General features: G+C 37.4%; 1 protein-coding gene, 2 long non-coding RNA genes and 2 gene segments (V, D, J or C); 2 read left to right on the plus strand and 3 right to left on the minus strand.

Moving 5' to 3' along the window:
• Positions 1–48: 48 nt before the first annotated feature.
• On the minus strand, positions 49–2062 carry LOC148969635 (uncharacterized). Its single transcript, XR_016149099.1, has 3 exons — positions 1778–2062; positions 1548–1682; positions 49–413 (listed from the first exon to the last, which is right to left on the minus strand). It is a non-coding gene; the product is annotated as an uncharacterized LOC148969635 (long non-coding RNA).
• A 499-nt stretch (positions 2063–2561) lies between these two features.
• Positions 2562–4914, minus strand: LOC120488471 (uncharacterized). The gene is made up of 2 exons (XR_016149096.1): positions 4289–4914; positions 2562–2983 (listed from the first exon to the last, which is right to left on the minus strand). It is a non-coding gene; the product is annotated as an uncharacterized LOC120488471 (long non-coding RNA).
• Positions 4915–8429: 3515 nt separating this feature from the next.
• On the plus strand, positions 8430–9016 carry LOC120488468 (immunoglobulin kappa variable 4-1-like). The segment is given in 2 exon segments: positions 8430–8539; positions 8639–9016. Coding segments are annotated over 2 exon segments (381 nt in total).
• Positions 9017–10057: 1041 nt separating this feature from the next.
• LOC120488081 (Ig kappa chain V region BS-5-like) lies at positions 10058–10794 on the plus strand. The segment is given in 2 exon segments: positions 10058–10224; positions 10311–10794. Coding segments are annotated over 2 exon segments (378 nt in total).
• Positions 10795–14520: 3726 nt separating this feature from the next.
• stub1 (STIP1 homology and U-Box containing protein 1) lies at positions 14521–20097 on the minus strand. The gene is made up of 8 exons (XM_039684552.2): positions 19822–20097; positions 19160–19387; positions 17613–17811; positions 16915–17080; positions 16752–16830; positions 16608–16664; positions 16372–16488; positions 14521–15570 (listed from the first exon to the last, which is right to left on the minus strand). The coding sequence occupies exons 2-8, from the start codon at positions 19271–19273 to the stop codon at positions 15445–15447; spliced, it is 858 nt and encodes a 285-aa protein (XP_039540486.1). The 5' UTR covers positions 19274–19387; positions 19822–20097; the 3' UTR covers positions 14521–15444.
• Between the last annotated feature and the right edge of the window lie 257 nt (positions 20098–20354).

Consider the following 20354-nt stretch of genomic DNA (forward strand, 5'->3'; position numbering starts at 1 on the left):
CATCCTTCATATATGAACAGCAACATAAAACACAATCCTCAATTTCAGAGCAGATGAACATTTTTAATAATATCTTTACATAGAATTTTACAATTAATTTTAAAATTAAGATCAGATTACCAAACAGCAAACAGGTGTAGTCCGCCACCATCCAAAAATACATTTATTTTATATTTATTGTATAATTTAGCCGTGCATTTATGAGGAAATCCAGTTTAGCTCGCCCAGATCGGGAGATGCTGATGAGAATCAGAGGGATCAAACCAGTGGAGACGAATCACGACCATCAAACCTCACCGTGAATGAGTCTGGACCGTCTCACACTGAGGTCAATGGGGAGTACAGAACAAGAACAAGTCGAACAGGAAGTGATGTCACGTGCAGGAGAGGGAAAGAGCAGAAGGTCTACAGCTCTGTCATGAAGAAGTGGAAAGATTAGATCGGGGATCATACGATAAAAGAACTGGATAGGAAACTGAAAAACAGCTTCAATCCTTCATGAAATATAATCATATCATGCTGATCTGTGTGTGCCAATGCACTAAGAAAGTGTCCTGTCTGATTAGCGATGCAGAAAACTTAATTGCAAGTACAACCCATGAACTGATTAAACATGTGGTCATTTATGAGTCATTTAGCAACTATGAATTTGTTCTTTTTACATGTACATGCACATTAGATCTCCTGATTATAATACATCTGAATGCATACAACTCCTGAGGATTTTAATTGACCAGGAAATATTACTTACATTTCTACTTTAGTATTAATCAGTAATCAACTTTGTGATTTGTGAGACCAATTAAAGTCTTAATATAGTGAGTAAACACATCTGTGGCTTATTAATTCAGTAGCTTTCTGTGGTTTCTCCAAGTAGGACGTGTTTCTGGATCAACATCCTCGTTTGTATTAGATCTTTGCGATAAACAGTTGATTTTAGGGTTATGACAAAAACATTTGTGTGGCTTCTTATTGAAAGCCCATTCCTGCCAGAAAATAAATGTGACGTCATAATTTTGACTTTTTGTTTTAATTTCGACTTAGTATGTCATTGAAAGTCATAAATACAACTTCAATTTCGACTTTTTATGTCATAATTTCGATTTAGTAGGCTAATATATCATTATGTGGCAGGTTTTCATAGTTTCTTCTAGTTAAAGGTTGAGACTGTTTGTCTGACAGGATTTTTGGTCCAGAAGCAAATAAAAGATGTTGATTCAGGAACATGTCCTGCTAGACAAAAATCATAGACATCATGCTTAATGAACATATTAGAAGTTTATTTGATTTTAATAAAAAAAACTTTGTACTTCCATTGCAGTGTTACATAATGTGATGCTATTTTTGTTGTTATCGAATTAAACCATCTCATGTTTGAACCGACAAAACAATGTTGCTGCTTCCTACCACGCATTTTATTTCTTTCATTTTTGGTTTTATTTCATTTAATTTAACATCAGTAAACCTGACAGCCACTAAGTTGATAATTCTGACTAAAACTGATCTCAACATAACCGAGTGAGCAGTTTCTGTCAGCATTTACTCACCCTCATGTTGCTCCAAACCAGTAGGCCTATGGTTTATTTTCTTCCGTGGAGAAACACGAGATTTGTTCTTTAATTGGCAGAATGTCCAAGCTGCACCTTTTCCATGCAACGTGATCAGTGACGAAACTATCAAAACTGAATAGAGTATCAAGATAGAAAAAAAAGTTTAAAAAATATCATCATCATCATCATCATCATAACATTCAACACGACTCATGAATTAGGCCTACCATTCAGTCTTCTGAAGGCTTTTAAATCGTGAAATGTCGCCCTAAATCTCCAAGTAATGTGCACTTTTGGTATTAAACAGATATTAACAAACTTAACTTCATGATTATGTGAGGTTTGATTCATCTCAGCGACTCGAGAAACTCGAGAGACCAACACCTGTCGATTCTGCAGCTGCTCAAACACTTTCACACACACACTACTGACACACAGAGGACAAACACAGGAACTACACGTGTGCACAAAACTGACTTATGACTAAAATCATCTCTATAACTGTGATCTGTCCTGACAGACGGGTTTGACTCAACAATGCGCAGAATCAGAGAAAACAGATTATGTAAATTACTATCAAACCAAACAAACGATAATTGCACCATATGTGTACATTAAACTAAATGTTTAAAGTCAAGGTGTATCAACAGCAACATAAAGAAGTTTTTGAGCCTTTTTTAAGCAGCTTCTTCATCTCAAACTAATGAATTTATTATTCATAACTCATCCGTCCATCAGCAGAAGTGAAACTGTTCCAGTTCAGAGGTTGAACCAGTAAAAGAGAGAAACTGTGAGTTTCAGTTGAAAATGTGATTTGCATTGTCAGGTTTAGTGATTGTGACGTCTCAGAATAGAGCAGCTCGTCTCCAGTGACCATGTTCAAACCCCAAGAGCTTCATTTGACTTCATTTCCTGCTGAATGCAGCTGTTCTCAACTATTACATTTAATCAAAAGCGGCTGAAACTTTAGTGCAACGACACACAGATCAATGATGCAGTCACACACACATGTAAGGCGTTCAGATGAAGCTTTATTGAATGAACAGCAATGGCAGCACATTGACAGACTGCTTCAGTATTGAGCTGTAAATCACGTGACTCGGCTCAGATCCGCTGGTCTTCACTGGAGAAACATCAGCAGTCGGAGCTCTTGAGGAACGGGGCCTCGTGAGCAGCTCCGGCATGTGTTCCTCTGCAGACCAAGTGCCCTGCGCCTTCCCAGCGTGCTTTGCTGAGGCTCAGGACGCTGCTGCGACTGTAGAGACCGTCCCGCTCGCTCTCTGCGCTGGTCTGAACCCCCTCGGTGACCTCTGACCCGTCCAGCGTCCAGCTTACCGTCGCCCCCTTTGGAGAGTAAGAGCTGAGCAGGCAGAGCAGAGCGGAGGAGTCTCCAGAGACCAGCAGAGACACGGAGGGAGACACGGAGGGCCCGGCTGAAACACACACACACACACACACACACACACACACACATGGAGAATCACCATCATTTCACTTTAAATATACAACTTACATTTTTAATGATCCCCTGAAGGAGTTTGTAAAATATTATATATTTATATAATATAAGTAAATTGATGAATATATTGTGATGTCGTTATAAGATGTAAACCAACGTAAATGATATTTTCAATATTAATTGAAAATATTCTGCTATTCAGACACCCATAAACATAAACATCAGCATTTTAATAGTTTAAATTATTAATTTTCAAAATCCTCTTCCACTAAGTTTCCTTTTGTCTGATGAACCCAAAAATATATATTTTGATTGTATTATAAAACCTTTGTTTCATGGGTTTAAAAAAGCCCTAGTTACATCTACCAAGAGTTATAGACAAAACTATATATGAAGACATAATTCAATAGATTTTAAAGGATCTGCAGTCAAAACATGACATGAACTAAATGTCAGCAATAATGAAAATGTGTAATGTGTAAAATGAAAAACGACCTTTAAAAACATTTATATGAATTATAATAATTAAATAAATTAAAAAAATACTCATCTGATTTTTTTTTTCAGAATTTAAATACATAATCTAAATCTAATTTTTAAAAACATTGTCCACATAAAAATTTCTTCATAAGAGTAAGAAAACAAATTTAAATAATATTTTCAGTATTATTTGTATCTTTCAAAATTATTATTTCAATTTGATACTCACAATCAATCGCAATTTTCAGCCTATTTTCAATTATGATTTTTATGCAGTAAAAAGCAAAATCATTTCATCTTTACTGTAGTTTCACCGCACTGCTTTTATTCATAGACATGAGTTTAGTTTTAAAATATGCTTCATTAAATCAATATTAAATATTACTAAATGTGCACTGAAAAAATGATGACGTAATTTTAACGGAAAAGGACTACGGTAAAAACCTGTTGATTGGTAAATGACTTGATCCTTTACTGAATACAGTGAAAACTGCAATAGATTTAACTGTATATTTCATTTGTTACATTTAATTACTTGTTTTTTGAAGTAAAAAACATGGAATATCACATATTTATAATATAGCAGACAATATAATAATTAAATATATGCAATCAATCAGTAAAATAGAATAAAATGTAAATAAGATTTGAAATATATTACATGTTTTGATATGTAATAGTATTATGTTAAAATCAATCATATGTTTTTTTTTTGTTTTTTAGAAAATTCTGACATTAAACCTCCTTCTAAAAACACACACATCATTAAGTTTCATTAAATAATTTAAGAAAGACTCACAGGTTCTGATCGTCAGTTCAGTTCCTCCACCGAAAGTGTACCACAGTGTTTCATTCTAGTGAAAGCGTCGTACAAAAACCTCCGTCACACTCACATGAACACACACTCCAGCAGAGAAAGAGACCAACGGCTCACACACACACACACACACACACACACACACACACACACACACACACACACACTGATATGAGACTCAACATCATGATTATTGAACTGAAGTGACGTTCACAGAAACAGACTCATCGTCTCTAAATGTCTCTTAATGCATGAAAACTATTAAATCTAAATAAATAATATAATCAGAAACACTCTGTACTGATATTTACACATATGAGGAGTTTCTAAATGATCATGTGTTTCTCAAAGCATTTGAATAAGTTTTGATGACCTGTGACCTCTGGAATGACCTTTGACCTTTTATGGAGTTCACAGTGAAATACTCGTTCCTTTTAGTGTTGAAACTCTGTCACTCGATTCATCAGAAAGTCTGAACTGTGAACCAGAGACTCGTGCAGAATAAAGAAGAACTGATTTCTAAAACACACTCATTGGATGATGAGAATCAAACACATTAAAGGCATAAACTGGATCAGTTTGGTCTGCATGTTCATGTTCATGTGTGTTTTCCTCCAGCTGATTTTTGCTCAGAGAGTCACTTTGCATCGACACGTGTTTCAGCTCTCCGAGTGTTTATAGTCTTCAGACTCACACACTTTCTAACACACTGCTGTTTACCATCACGATACACACCCATCAAACACCATGAATCTCTTCAGCCGCTTCATCTGGATTCTGACAGCTTTTATTCCAGGTAACAGACGTCAAAGAGTCTTTAATGTTCATTTCATTTGATGAAACTCATATAATGTTGTTGTCAACAGCGTCCAGAGGAATCACTGTGACTCAGCCTGAAGTTGTGACTGTTTCTGAAGGACAAAACGCCACTATAGAGTGTAAAACTGATGCTGGGATAGATAGCTGGGGTTTAGCTTGGTATCAGCAGAAACACGGAGAAGCTCCTAAACTCATCATTTATGCTGTAAATGATCTCTATGATAACAGTCTCAGTCGATTCAGTGGGAATGGAAGATCTGGAGGAACAGATTTCACTCTGAGCATCAGTGGAGTCCAGACTGAAGATGCTGGACATTATTACTGTCAGAGTTTACACTACATCAACAGTAAATGGGTGTTCACACAGTGATAAAGAGTCGTACAAAAACCTCCGTCAGTCAGAGTCACAGTGACTGAACTGAAACTGCAGCTGCTCAAAGGAGGATCTGAAATAACATCGTCACACTTGCATCTGAAATAAAACCATATAAATGAAGCTTTTAAATAGATTATAGAGGTCAGAAATCAAACCATACATTGAGAGAAACAACTAGATAAAGTCCATCAGTGTCTCTACCAGAGTCTCAGTGCTATTTTTCATTCCCTCATATTCATAATCTCTTTAAGGAGAATAAAAAATATGGTGGAAACCGATCGACCGACTGACTGACTGATCTCTGAACAGCTTTATAGAGTTTGTGCTCTTGGATTGAGATCTATATAATATTGGATCTGTCAAATACAGTCAAGAGCAAGTGAACTGTCGACTGAATCTGCAACCTTTCAATAAAGTCTCACGAGAACTAGTGAATATAATCCCTGCGGGACATCGATTAAAAAGCACAAAGTTCCATTAGTTGCTTTTATTTGAGACTCAACATGTGGATCGAGATGTGGTTATACTGTAAAAAACAACAACAATACTGAGATATTATAAGTATAAAAGCATCAAACACTGATCAATAGCTTTATAAACTACAGGTTCTGCTCTTTGTTACTTTAAATTAATTACTTTATTGAAAACTGATTATTCTTTGTTCTTTAATATCATTCTTGCACACATTTAGATTGTGTGGATCTTATTTCAGCAAATTATCTCTCAGACTGTGTGACGACAGTGTGTTAGTTTGAACAACTGAACTCTGTGTGTTTGACAAAAACTCATAATCTGTGATTGTGTCGTACATGTCCGAGTGAGTTATATTTCTATTCTAACACGAATCAAACTTTGAGAGATAAAGCACAAACATCCACTGAGTTACCGACGCTCAAACAACAGGCGTTCCTCTCGACCCCGTCTCACACTGCTGTTCTCAACTATTACTATCACACACATCTAGTGTCTAAGACTTCATCAAATCACTCATTATTATTCTTTTAGTTTTTTTAGCTCAGCCCAAAATAATGCAACAAGTAAATAAACTAAATCTATACAAACATAAAGACGGTGTTTCTGCTGTCTTCAGGGAAATGATGTGGAGTGTGTTTGCATATTGATCAGATCTTCAGTGTGTGAGAGTGTTTATAGTGCTGTGAGTTTAACACTTCATCACTGACAGCTTTTCTTCATTCAGACTGAAAGTAAATCACCGATGAGAAGAACGATGATCATCAGCGTCTGTATCTGGACTCTCATTCTTTCTGTTCAAGGTTCATTTACTCTATAAATAACTCAAGATGTGATTTATGTTCATGCTTTTGATATTTATGATCTAATGAAATGTCATTCACAGAAATTACAGGACAGGTTTCTGTGACTCAGACTCCCTCAGAAGAAGCTCTTCAAGGAGGAACAGTCACTATAACCTGTCAGACTAACAGAGGAATTGGAGATCGTTCAGTGGGTTGTGGCGACTGTCTGTCCTGGTATCTGCAGAAACCTGGAGAAGCTCCTAAACTCCTCATTTATTACATTAGATCACGACAGTCAGGAACCCCATCTAGATTCACTGGCAATGGAGCAAATTATGGAACAGATTTCACTCTGAGCATCAGTGGAGTCCAGACTGAAGATGCTGGACATTATTACTGTATGAGTCGTCACTACATCAACAGTAAATGGGTGTTCACACAGTGATAAAGAGTCGTACAAAAACCTCCGTCAGTCAGAGTCACAGTGACTGAACTGAAACTGCAGCTGCTCAAAGGAGGATCTGAAATAAAACTATATAAATTAATCTGACACTCTTTATAATTATAGAGGACAGAAAGAGATTTTGTGCTCTTATAGATCAGTGACACATTTGAGATCTGAGTGATTTCATATTTGCCGCCTTTTATTAATAATAGATCTTCATTTTCATAATACTCATTATCCTAACACGTCATGTGTTTATTATGCACTGAATTCACACTATATACTGCAAACAGTAAGAGTTTTATATTATCTTGCTGTATTAATTGTAGCCCTTGATCAACAGTTCAGTTTAAGGCGTAAGTTTATTTATATTTCACATTTCATACACTATGGCAAAAGTGCTTTACCGGAATGAGTTAAAATAATCGCAAGATAAAAACAAGTTATAATAGGAATTAAAAGAGATATATGATACAGTTAAATAAAATAGAAGAGTAAAATTATGATACATAGATAAACTTCTCATCTGGCAAAACACCAGTGTATCATATTTCCACAACTCCCAGTTTTGCTCTGATTTCCCCACTCTGGTTACACTGCGTGTGTGTGTGTGTGTGTGTGTGTGTGTGTGTGTGTGTGTGTGTGTGTGTGTGTTCTCTCTTGGTTTGGCGTGTGGAAAGTGCCTTGGATTTCCTACCGCAGGAGACAGTCGTGTATTTTTACGTGAGAGGAGAGTTGCACCAGAGACGCGTGACACTAACATCACCAACACACATTAATATCTCATCCTCATGTTTTATAGCTTTCTATCTTTCTTATCAATCATTGTTAACTTTTTTCTTTTAGTTTCCTATGTGTTCTTGATACATGTTGTGTAGAAAGTCTGCAACCTTTCAGTGTGACTTGATTGACCAAATCTGAATGATTATTACTGTGGCCGATCTCTGTGTTTGGATATTTTAAATTGTGCTCTTTCTGATTCGCTGTTGGTCTGATATTCAGAAAATAAACACTTTTGCTCGTCTGATGTTGCTTCATCAATAAAACTATTTCATGCTATATCAATAAAGGATCGTATTAACGTGTGAACTCGTGAAATGTTTCGTGAAGTCTCAATGAAACAGAACATTAAACCAAGTTAAATCTGTTCCTACTGAAGCGTTTGCATAGAGAGTGTGTTTTACATGAGCGACACACACTTCAGTGCTCTGCGTGTGTTTATAACTCTGTCAAACACAAACATGATCAACAACTGTTTTTCACTAGAACTGAACCTTCAACAACAGAAATGACTTTCATCACCATATTGATCTGGACGCTGGCAGTATTATGTCGAGGTTTGTGTCCTTCAAGATTATATACATTATTTATTATGTGTGTTGTGTAGATAAATGGCTATAAAGTGTTTGTGATTTCTAATCTTTCTCTGTTGTCAGAATCTGTTGGTCAGGTGACAGTGACTCAAACTCCCTCAGATCTGCTCTCTAAACCTGGACAATCAGTCACGATAACCTGTAAAACTAGCAGTGATCCACCCTGCTGTTATGGTGATGGAAAACCCCTTCTTAGCTGGTACTTGCAGAAACCTGGAGAAGCTCCTAAACTCCTGATTTATTACACAAACCGCCTTCAGTCAGGAACTCCATCTAGATTCAGTGGCAGTGGATCTAACAGTGATTTCACTCTGAGCATCAGTGGAGTCCAGACTGAAGATGCTGGACATTATTACTGTCAGAGTTATCACAGTGGTCCAGTGATCACACAGTGATAAAGAGTCGTACAAAAACCTCCGTCAGTCAGAGTCACAGTGACTGAACTGAAACTGCAGCTGCACACACACACACACACACACACACACACACACACACACGTTTTCAAATTCTCTTCTATAAATGTTTTCTCTCTCATAAACTTTCACCAATCAGCAGAACAAACATCTGAAACCAGACTAAATGGACCCGATGGAATCATTTCTGTTTATAATAATTTACCTTTGGCCACATTATGATTTCCGTATTTGGCCGTATTTAATCTTCTCATTACTTTCACAGTATATAACACAGATCAGACGGAGATTGAGAAAGCTCAAGTGAACAATCTCATCAAATGATCTGGAAGTAATTAAATCCATGATGTCTTTAATGGTATATTTTAATAAGATTACAAATGAGGTTGTGTGAAAAAAAGCGTTGCATAATCGTCTGCACAGCCTACACTTTCTGTATTCAGTCAGTCCTCTACATCGTTAGATCAATGCATTTCCAATACTTTTCCAGTCATCTGCCATTTAAAAAAAAAAAATAGCCTATATTTTGCTCACACAAAGCTACACTAACCAAAACATTTTTTTCGAGCAGAGCTTATGTCTTTGTATTGAACTATTACCATCTGTTACTGATGGATTGTCATTGCAACACGTATTCACAAAATGAAAATCATACATAAATACATACAAAATCTGGAACATGCATGTGAGAGTGAGTAAATTATAGGTTTTCATTATTATGTGAAATATCCCTTTAAGACTCTTCAGATCCTCCTCTAGTTATAGACCCTATAGGACTAGAGAAACAAACCCACCGCATCTTTAGAGTTAGTCCTTGAATGTCTGTTTTTGCGGTAATTCTGAACATTTCTATGGCGTCACTAGAGTATTTAGCTGATTTACTGCTCATATTCAGATATTCAGATTAATATACTGAAGTTGGTCTTGTAGATGTAATCTGAACTGAACTGAATGATATAATCTTGAACATTTTGACTTTTGTAGACGATGCAATATTATGAAAAACGTTTATTTTGACTCTTTTCTCACGTCAGTAATTGTGTTTTGTGTGTGTTAATGAGGGACTGTCTTCAGGGAAATGATGTGGAGTGTGTTTGCATATTGATCCGATCTTCAGTGTGTGAGAGTGTTTATAGTGCTGTGAGTTTAACACTTCATCACTGACACACACAACAATCTTCATCAACATGACCTTCATCATCATCTTCATCTGGACTCTCACAGCGTTTGCTCAAGGTTTGTGGAGCACAAGTTTGATATTAATTCATTTCTTCAAGTATATTGTCAAAGTTTTGAGTGTATTTTCTTGTTGTGTGTTTCAGAGTGTAGAGGACAGATCACCGTCACTCAGAGTCCCTCAATAACAGCAGAACAACCAGGAGGAACTGTCAATATCAAATGTAAAACCAGCACAAATGTGTACAGATGGAGTGATGGGGATGAAGATTTAGCCTGGTACTCACAGAAACCTGGAGAAGCTCCTAAACTCCTGATTTATTTTGTAAAAAAACTCTACACAGGAACTCCATCTAGATTCAGTGGCAGTGGATCTAACAGTGATTTCACTCTGAGCATCAGTGGAGTCCAGACTGAAGATGCTGGACATTATTACTGTCAGAGTGCACACAGTGGTGGTGTGTTCACACAGTGATAAAGAGCCGTACAAAAACCTCCATCAGTCAGAGTCACAGTGACTGAACTGAAACTGCAGCTGCTCACACACACACACACACACACACACACACACACACACACACACACACACACACACACACACACACACACACACAACAACAACAACAACAACATGTTTTCAAATGCACGTATTCTTCTATAAAGGTTTTCTCTCTCATACACTTTCACCAGTCAGCAAACATCTGAAACAAGACAAAATAGACCTGATTGACTCAATTCTGTTTCTAATAATTTGCCACATTATGATTTCCGTATTTTTGGCATATGATCAAAGATTATTATTTTTATCTTCTCATTACTTCTACAGAATACACAGATCAGACGGAGATTGAGAAAGTAATTAAATCCATGACGTCTTTAATGGCATATTTTAATAAGATTACAAATGAGGTTGTGTGAAATCAAAAGTGTTGCATTACCGTTTACACAGCCTACACTTTCTGGTTCACTTCACAGTATTCAGTCAGTCCTCTACATCGTTTGATCAATGCATTTCTATGACTTTTCCAATCATCTGCCATTTAAAAAAAAGTGTCTTAATGTGAGTAAAATAATATTTTACTCACATAAATCTAATTGTAACCAACAAAATATTTCGAGCAGAGCTAATGTCTTTAAATTACACTTTTGTCCTTTTACCTTCTGCTACTGATGGATTGTCTCTTGCTGCCCCCTGTTGGTCATTCGTCTCATGTGCACCACGTATTCACATCGCATGCGAATAGACATTTTTCAACTTTATGCAGAAGAAATGAAATCATACATGTCTAGAACATGCATATGAGACGGAGTAAATTATGGCATGTTTTCATAATTATGTGAAATATCCCTTTAAGACTCTTCAAACCCATAGTCATCTTTAGAGTTTAGTCTTTGAATGTCCATTTTTGCGGTAACTCTGTACATTTCTATCGCATCGCCGACTAAGAGTATTTAGAAGAAGTGGATTTTCCTATTAGGTTTAGGTTTAGGTAGTTTATTTATATAGCACAATTAAATACAATTTACATTGTCCAATGTGCTTTACAATATTAATAAATATCATAAAAGACTGACTATTGTAGAGTTAATTAAAGTTTTCATGAGCAGGAGTAAAGTTATCATGAGCAGTTATCATTTTAGGAGTTCCCAAAAACAGTTTAACATGCATGCAAGGATAAAAAACACTTTATTTGTCTTATAATATGCATTTATTTTTAACTGATTTGCTCACCGACTCCCAAATGATTCGTACACTCATTTTTCCAAACCACGCCTTTGCGTGACGCTAACCGGCGGTGATTGGTCAGATGACAGACACAGTTAGTTATTGTTTGTTAGCATAACGCAAACATATTGATAAAGCACTGCAGTACTACAAGACGCTCTATTCTTTATGACAACTCCAATAACAGCGACAAACAGTTCACATATTTAAAAAAAATTGACATTGGAGACCTAGAAGCTGCGCTGAGCGTAACTTACACACACACTTATCGCGCCCGACGCTACAAAACCGTTCAAAACCCATAAAAGCAACAATTATTAATAATACTTACAGGTTGTGATTCATGAGGAAGCTGATCCATACACTGGGTAAGTAAGTTACTGAGCCCTCCTTCAGGAACAACCGCTTGCGAATCCACATTTGAATTCATTTAGCGAAGTTATGTTTTTGAACGATTCGTCATTAAAATGAGAACACAATCGGGCTATCCACAAGTTTCCTACGCCCCATGAGGCCTTGCGTCAAAAGTGGGCGCGACTTCCGGTTGGAAGTAAACAAAGCGCGATTTGACATGCTTGACACTTGTTCATTCAACAGTTGACAGTCATTCAAGTTATAGCGATCCAAACTAGATAACGATGTGGGAACACAACCTCAACGAAATTCAAAAGGGTGAAATAACAGTACCTTTACCCTCCGCAGTAGTATTATAATAACATTATTAATAATCAATACTCATCAAGGCATGGTGACAGACAGTTGTGCGAGCTGACAAACAATTAAAATAAAAAATACACACTTAGTCATTGTGCTTTGGAGTTTATTCAAAATTATAAATTAATGTGCTGCTTGAATACATTAACTGGCACATTTGGTATTCTGTCAACACAGGCTTTGATCCTGAGTTTAGCTGTAACATCAGTAGCGAACAGCCAATCACATGCTGATAGAGTTTATAGAATATTAAGAATTTAAACAAATGTACACAGGAAGATTCGTCGTCTTTTGGGAGGTGATGGAAACTACAGTCGTTGGCAGGATCAGAAGACGGGCTCTGGCAGGATCACTCTGATTTTGTTTTCAGCTTATGTTCAAAACAATCCCGTTTAAGCCACTAAATTAGTTTAGTCCGGCTATCCATACAACCGCGAACAGCACCTGAGCTCCGTAACGACATCTCCCATAAAGATTTCCCAGATAGCAAACTGACATTGAATCAACGTGGAAATATGACATCGAAACAACGTTGATCTGACATTGTTTTGCTCATCGAATTAACGTTGAACCAACGTCAGATGCGTCATTCTTTCAAAACTAACGGAAAATCAACTTGAAATCAACGCGTTGTTTCAACGTTATGAAAGCAAACCAATTTTCGATTTTCATTTAGCTTTGAAGAATGCCGCGTCTGACGTTGGTTCAACGTTAATTCGATGAGCAAAATCAACGTTGTTTCAATGTCATGAGAGACGTCGTTTCCACGTTGATTCAATGTCAGTTTGCTATCTGGGTTGCGTCTTTAAATGGTAAAATAATTCTCAGAAAAACAGCTAGCCTCTTCGCTAACTAACACACAAAATACCATTGGAATGCTACTTCTGCCGCCTCACCGGAAGTTTCACCCACTTTATTTTTTACAGGAGCGCCCCTCGGAAACTTGTGGATACTGTTGTGGTATCGTTGCAAATATAAACTCTAACCACCGATTCTTCACATGCTCCTTCCTGGTAAATGAAAACAAAGTGGCTGAACTATCTTTGCATTGTAGAATACAGCGTCTTCTCGACATGATGCTATGATGAAGTGTTTGAATGTGCTATGATGAAGTGTTACTGCGCGCGCAGTAAGTCTCTACGTCACGACGAACCAGCTAATGACTCGTTTCAAAAACAATTCATTTCAGACTCAGAGTCGACTCTCACTTTTGAAAGACAATAACTTTATATACGGTGCACTTTCAGATATAAATCTTTGCAGGATGTTTTCATTCCCTTAGAGCTATTTTCCAATCCATATGAACAGTCATTTTCAAAAATCCATGATAGGGGCTCTTTAAAACGAGCAGTTCCTTCAAAAATCCGTAAGATCTTCCCTTCATGCTGTGGAAAAACACAAACCAGAAGACTGAAAAGGTGCTGGGCTTCAGAAGATCTAAACCTCAATCAGGATAGCCCCACTTTTATTTTTAAACAGGAATGAAAATGAGGCTGTGAGGGATAAAACAGTGAGTTTAATTAGCAGTAGATATAAACTCTTTAAAATAGGACCTTATACAGTCCGTTCTGTCCAAAATTGCATGCTAGTTAGTAAAAAAACAGCATGTGACAAAAAAGTGTAGCCAAAAAGTACCCAGATTCAGTCACATGATAATGCCAACATGGGAAATGTAATATTACATTCATACTACACAAACTGTATAGAATGTAAATTTTTTAAATTACTTATTCAAAATAAACACCGACTCAAGAGATTTCGGACACAGACCAAGTCTATCCCTTGTTTTTAACAGCCCCATTTTCATCTGTGTTAAATTCAAAATGGCGTCTAACCTGACTACGGTCTTTTTTATTTTGGATTGTACCTTTAAACCTGTTGGAAAGAATAAGACTCGATTCAACACATTTGCTACAAAAAGAAACAAAAAATAACATTTATTGAACATGCATCCGACCTAAACTCATTACACTTCGGGAATATTTGAGCCGAGCCGGACTGTGACGTCCAGCGACTAACAAGGGCTCTCAGTCCACGAAAATACTGATACTAAACAGGAAGTGTGTGTTCGTGCCAGGAAACAGAAAACTCCCCAAAGGTCCAAAGGGAAAGACAAAATCAATAGTGTAAAATAACCACTTACCTCTCGCTCTAACGCACAGACACACATAGTGAGATTAAACGTATAATAATACACCATAACGACGATGATGATGATGATGATGTCACCTGCACGCCACAGATTCTCAGTTCGTGTTTGTTGATTGGCAGATGAATGAATGTCTAAATATATGTTGTGGATTAAACGCTCATTACAAAAACTTTATAACCGTCATCCTGCTAGAACCCAAAGCTCGAGAAGCATCTTCTACATATGTTAGAACTTTACACACTCGCATCGCATCCATTCTGCATATGAATCATAGGAACAGCTTCTAAAAAACAAAAACAAAAAAACACACCCCCAATCTGGCAACACTCGCATGCACAGAGTTTCCTCTTTCATGAGTGATTATTAGTGACATGTCATCAATAATGTTGCTTTTTAACATTCAGTGATGAGATTACAGCATCATCATGAGCAGCAAACATTAGCCAACGTTTCAGATTGAAAGGAAGTGTCGGAACAAAACCTGCAGGATTATTCTGAAGGAGAAGGAAGGATAGCAGAGAGAGTTTGAAGGACAGAGAGAGGGTCAGGTGACTCCGGCGGGGAGACCTCCACAGCAAAGCTCCACTCATTAAAGTGCATGAACATAGAGGAGAGGATTCGATTCGATTCAGCGTGAGGAAACTCTGCTGCAGTCTGTTCGAGTGTGTGTGTGTGTGTGTGTGTGTGTTCAGTAGTCCTCCACCCAGCCGTTCTCCTGGATGAAAGCATCAATCACCTCCTTCATGGCCAGATTGGGGATCAGCTGATCCTGGGTCAGCTGGCTGCGGGTGACTGGGTCAAAATGGCCGACACGCTACAGAGAGAGAAAACATTAAATCAAAACTGCAATTTTGTTGTTTTTCATCACTAAAGGCTATTTGCTATTTTAAAAACTGTGTTTTGTCCCAAGCCATTTATGTTGTAACATATGTAGATGTTGTCTGGCTGCAAAACATCTTAAGCGTCTGAAAAACGAACTAAAAAATTACAATATAATTACTACGGTAGATACAAAATAAATAAATAAATATATATATTGGCAACTAACTGAAAAGAAATAAAATATGTTTAATTTGAAATACTAAAATGACCAAATGTGAAAAAAAAAAAACAGAAATATTTTAAAGAAACAAACACTAGTAAAAAAAACAACCATAAACACAACAAAATTACAAACACAAAATATAGATAAATATTAATTCAGAATATTAATAAATATAATAGTAAATGAAAAATCTTAAAATAACAGAGAATCGTCTATGATTACATTATATGATCTTTTTTATTGATATTATTTTGTAGAAAAGAGTAGAAACTGAAAAATAAAAAAATAAAAATAAAAACTAATACAAACTGACTCTAAACACACAACAAAATTAATACGATTTAAACTAGAACTAAAATGGACTAAAATATATATAAAAAAACTAATTTTAAAATACAGTCCAAGTACATTAATAATACTAAAACAACATGCTGTAATCTGATCTGCCAATGTGTGATCTTTCAGCCAATCATCTTTCTACGGGTCACATGGCCCAAAAAACTAAACAACAACCAAAACCTGGCAGCTGAAAATGGCAGTGATGCCGGGTGAGTGTGTTCTGGTGAGCACCTGTAGATGTTCCTCGATGTCCTTGCGATCGTAAGTGATGCCGCTGGGAGTAATGCAGGGTTCTCTCATGAGCTCAAAGCTGATCTTCCCACACAGGTAATCTGGGATCTCTCGCTTCTGCACACGTAACACAACATAGAATGAACAGCCAATCAAACGCTGTACAATTATCTGGAGCAGATCATATATCAGTGTGTGTTGAGTGATTGTCAAAATGTCTTGAGATTTCTTCATACCTTCCGCTTTTCATCTACTTGAGAGAAAAGTTCATCCATGTCCATCAGATATTTATCCTGCAGAGAGAAGCACAGGAAATGACATCACTTCCTCAATCCCACACGACGCGGAGGTGTTTGTATATGTACGGGCGCGTGTCTCACGTGTTTGGATTTGCATTTGCTGATCTCGCCTCCGTTCTGAATGTCCTCGGTTTGCTTCACTCTGCTGTCGTCCAGCTCTCTGAACACACATAAACACAGACAGATGTTACGCCACAGACTCATCATCGGTGTGTGTACAGACGGATGCCAGCGTGACTCGCACCTCTCTTTCTCTGCCAGGATGAGTTTGGTGAGGTAAGCATGCAGCTCGTTCTCCTGGCTGATCCGCTTCTCTTCTATGCTGTTCCAGCGCTTCTTCTTGGCAATGCGAAGAGCACTTGGGATATCGTCTCCAAAATTCAGCCGCTGTTCCTTCGCCAGGTTATAAGCTGAAAACAAGCCATTTCATCACACTGCATTTGAACGCTGATGCCTGTTTGGATGCCTAGTTTAAACCATATATATCCCCGTGGCCAATATTCTCTTATAAAAACGAAATAGAAACACCTCAGACGAGTTGTCATTGGTTTTTCTATATCAGTTCAAGCCCGATTCGCATTCTGGATATGTGGATGATGGAGGCGTTCGATGATCAGAACCAACTTTCACAGTGTAAATCATCTTAGTATCTATCTAGCCACTGTTATGCTCTCCAGGTTCAGGAAGCTGCAAACTTAGAGGTTATCCTGCTCACAAACAGCTTTATAAATAAATCTGATTCCTAATGTTTTAGGCCGGTCTGGATCAGCGTTCTCTGTTAGGAAGAATAAACCGCTTTGTGGGAGACTATGAGCTTTGTACCTTTGCAGATCGTATACATGCACAAACAGATACTTTACACAGAGTAGGAAAACATTAAGCATCATGTGACCCCTATAAATCAAAATTCCTACTTCAAGCTGTGAGTGTGTGTGTATGTACCTCTCTGTAGATTGCCTATGGCCTCTTCATAGTTCTCCAGTTCAAGCTGACACTGGCCCAGGAAAAAGTGCGCCTTCACTGATTGGCTGTCGAGCTCGAGGGCGTGTTTACAGTCGGCCAGTGCCTTGTCGTGTTGCTGTAGCTTCACGTAGCATAACGCTCTGTTAGTGTAGTACACGGCCACTGAGGGGTTACGGTTCTACACACACACACAGCAGAAACATGATCAGTACAACTCTACGACTTTATCAGTCCTATGGTGATTGTGTGTATTTCCGGCCAATAGACACACAATCGTCACTTGATGAGTTAAACGCATTACTGAATATAAAACGAGCATTTAAAATAAATCGAAACTGTGTGGAAATCCTCAGGATTCTGTGATGAATAAAAAGAAGTCTCTTCTGCTCACATAGGCTGCATTTATTTGATCAAAAATACAGTAAAAACAGTAATATTGTGAAATATTATTACAATTTAAAATAGCTGTTTTCTATGTGAATATATTTTAAAATGTAATTTATTCCTGTGATCAAAGCTGAATTTTCAGCATCATTACTCCAGTCTTCAGTGTCACATGATCCTGCAGAAATCACTCTAATATGATGATTTGATGCTCAATTATTATTGTTCTCAGTTATTAATAATGGTTGTTGTTACGAATCATGTAAAACGTTGTATTCATGGATGAATAGAATTGACTTGAAATATATAAGTATACTTTTCGATCTTACTTTTTAATGGGAGTGTATCATGAATTGCGGCACAACCATTTTCAACACTGATAATATTCAGATATGTTTCTAGAATGCATAGGATCATGTGACACTGACGACTGGAGAAATATCTTTTCCTAGCATTAGTCCCGCTCATTTGCAAGGTCAGCTTCATCAAATTATCTGCACTCACACAATGGATTTGGCACAGGTTTTACACTGGACGCAACCCAGCACTGAGAAAACAGAGTGTGCTGAAACACACACAGACTCCTACGGGGCAATTTGGCACGTCCAATATGTCCAATCCACCTAACCTGCATGTCTTTGGACTGTGTGGGGGACTTCACTTCAGTAAATTTAAGCTCTGGATTGGATTCATGTGAGAAAATGATTCTTCAAGCTCCTCACAACCATTCTTTCACAATCTGAGCCTGATGAATCATCCTGGAATATGAACATGATGTTCTTCCAACATGGTTGTTTGAGAAATGAAAAGCTACACACTGCTTCAGTTAGAGTTAGAAGAACTGTTGCCAAACATGTAACATGATATAAACATAATAATCACCGCAATAATCATCCAATCATAGACTCTTAAGCATTTAAATCCAAACAGTGACTTTCTTTTTAAATTTGTTCTTGGCTGGGCCGTGTTTTGCAATATATACTGTATTTTTGATCAAATAAACACAGCTTTGGTGAGCAGAAGAGACTTATTCTAAAAAAAAAAAAAAAACATGACAAATTTGCAATTATTGAAAACTTTTGACCCCAAATCTTTTACATTTCTATACACATTTCTCAGGAGAACTGTCCTGCCCCACTCACGATGGCTTTGCTGTAGCAGGTCACGGCCTCCTGGTATTTTCGGCTGAGGAACAGGCGATTGCCCTGCTCCTTGAGCTCCTGTGCGGAGGAGCTTTTCTCCGGGCTGCTGGCCATCTTCTCCACGGGCTCAGCGGTGCCTGCTCCCCCCTGCTTACCGATCCTGTTCCCCGTCTCTTCGGTGAGCACCGGCCTGTCCCGGGGATCCAGATAAAATGCAAACCTCTCACACTGCAGGGACAACACACAAAACTACAATAACACATCATTACATGCACATACACTGCAATGACAATAATTGTGCAATAACACAAACTACAGGCTTATTGACTTCATAACACACACATTTGGACTCTGATCAGCCCCTGACAGCTGTCAGATGATTCCTGACTCTTACAGCTGGACTGTGAACAACATAGAACTCATGTTATTTGACTGACACCGAGAATGATTCATCACAAATTTAGTAAAACTAATTGAAAGGTGTTCATTAATAGTGATTAGAAGAGAAATGTGTGTGGCTGACTCACACACATCTGTACGTCTACACTACAGACGCGTCACAAGCTTGTAATCCGTTTGACAGAGCCAATTGGCGAGAATAAACACTAGTAGACTTTAGATTTGATGTTTTAAATGTAATATATGATTTATTTTAGGCGTACCTGGTTTGACTGCTGGTCTGACGCCTGTCGTTAGCAAACCGGTAGCTACACTGGTGCTTTTATGATGACTTTTTGGTCACTTGTACCGAAATAAACGCTACCAAACTCATAGTTAGACAAGATCATGACATTCAGATGACAAATATCCAAAGTTTACATCAGCGATGGCTAAAAACACGACATTTTACTCGCGGATGTGAGACGCTAGCATCATGTTTCGGTTGTTTTGACTGTGGCGTCACGGTGACGTGACCGGAGGTGACGAGCCATTGCTTGTTGCCAGCGTAATGACGCCATCTGTCGGTTACAAGAAGAAACTTCATTAAAAAACAACATTGGGGGTTATTAAAATAATATAATAATTATATAAATAATTAATAAAAATAATATAAACTTTCTATGATTTGAATCTGATAACAAATAATTAATTAATAATTAATTAGTCACAAAATGAAAAAAAAAAACCGTTTAATATAATGTAAACTAACGATAATCTAACAAAATTAACGAAACGTTAAAAAAATGTCTCTCTA

This window comes from Pimephales promelas, chromosome 22 (assembly GCF_988280905.1).
Source record: "Pimephales promelas chromosome 22, fPimPro1.hap1.1, whole genome shotgun sequence".
Lineage (NCBI taxonomy): Eukaryota > Metazoa > Chordata > Actinopteri > Cypriniformes > Leuciscidae > Pimephales > Pimephales promelas.

Excerpts from the sequence above, each read along its gene's own strand:
- stub1 (XM_039684552.2), bottom strand. The coding sequence starts at position 19,273 with ATGGCCAGCAGCCCGGAGAAAAGCTCCTCCGCACAGGAGCTCAAGGAG. Across the intron at positions 17,812-19,159 it reads CCTGCTACAGCAAAGCCATC|AACCGTAACCCCTCAGTGGC; the intron begins GTGAGTGGGGCA and ends GTGTGTGTGTAG. Across the intron at positions 17,081-17,612 it reads CATAGGCAATCTACAGAGAG|CTTATAACCTGGCGAAGGAA; the intron begins GTACATACACAC and ends GCTTGTTTTCAG.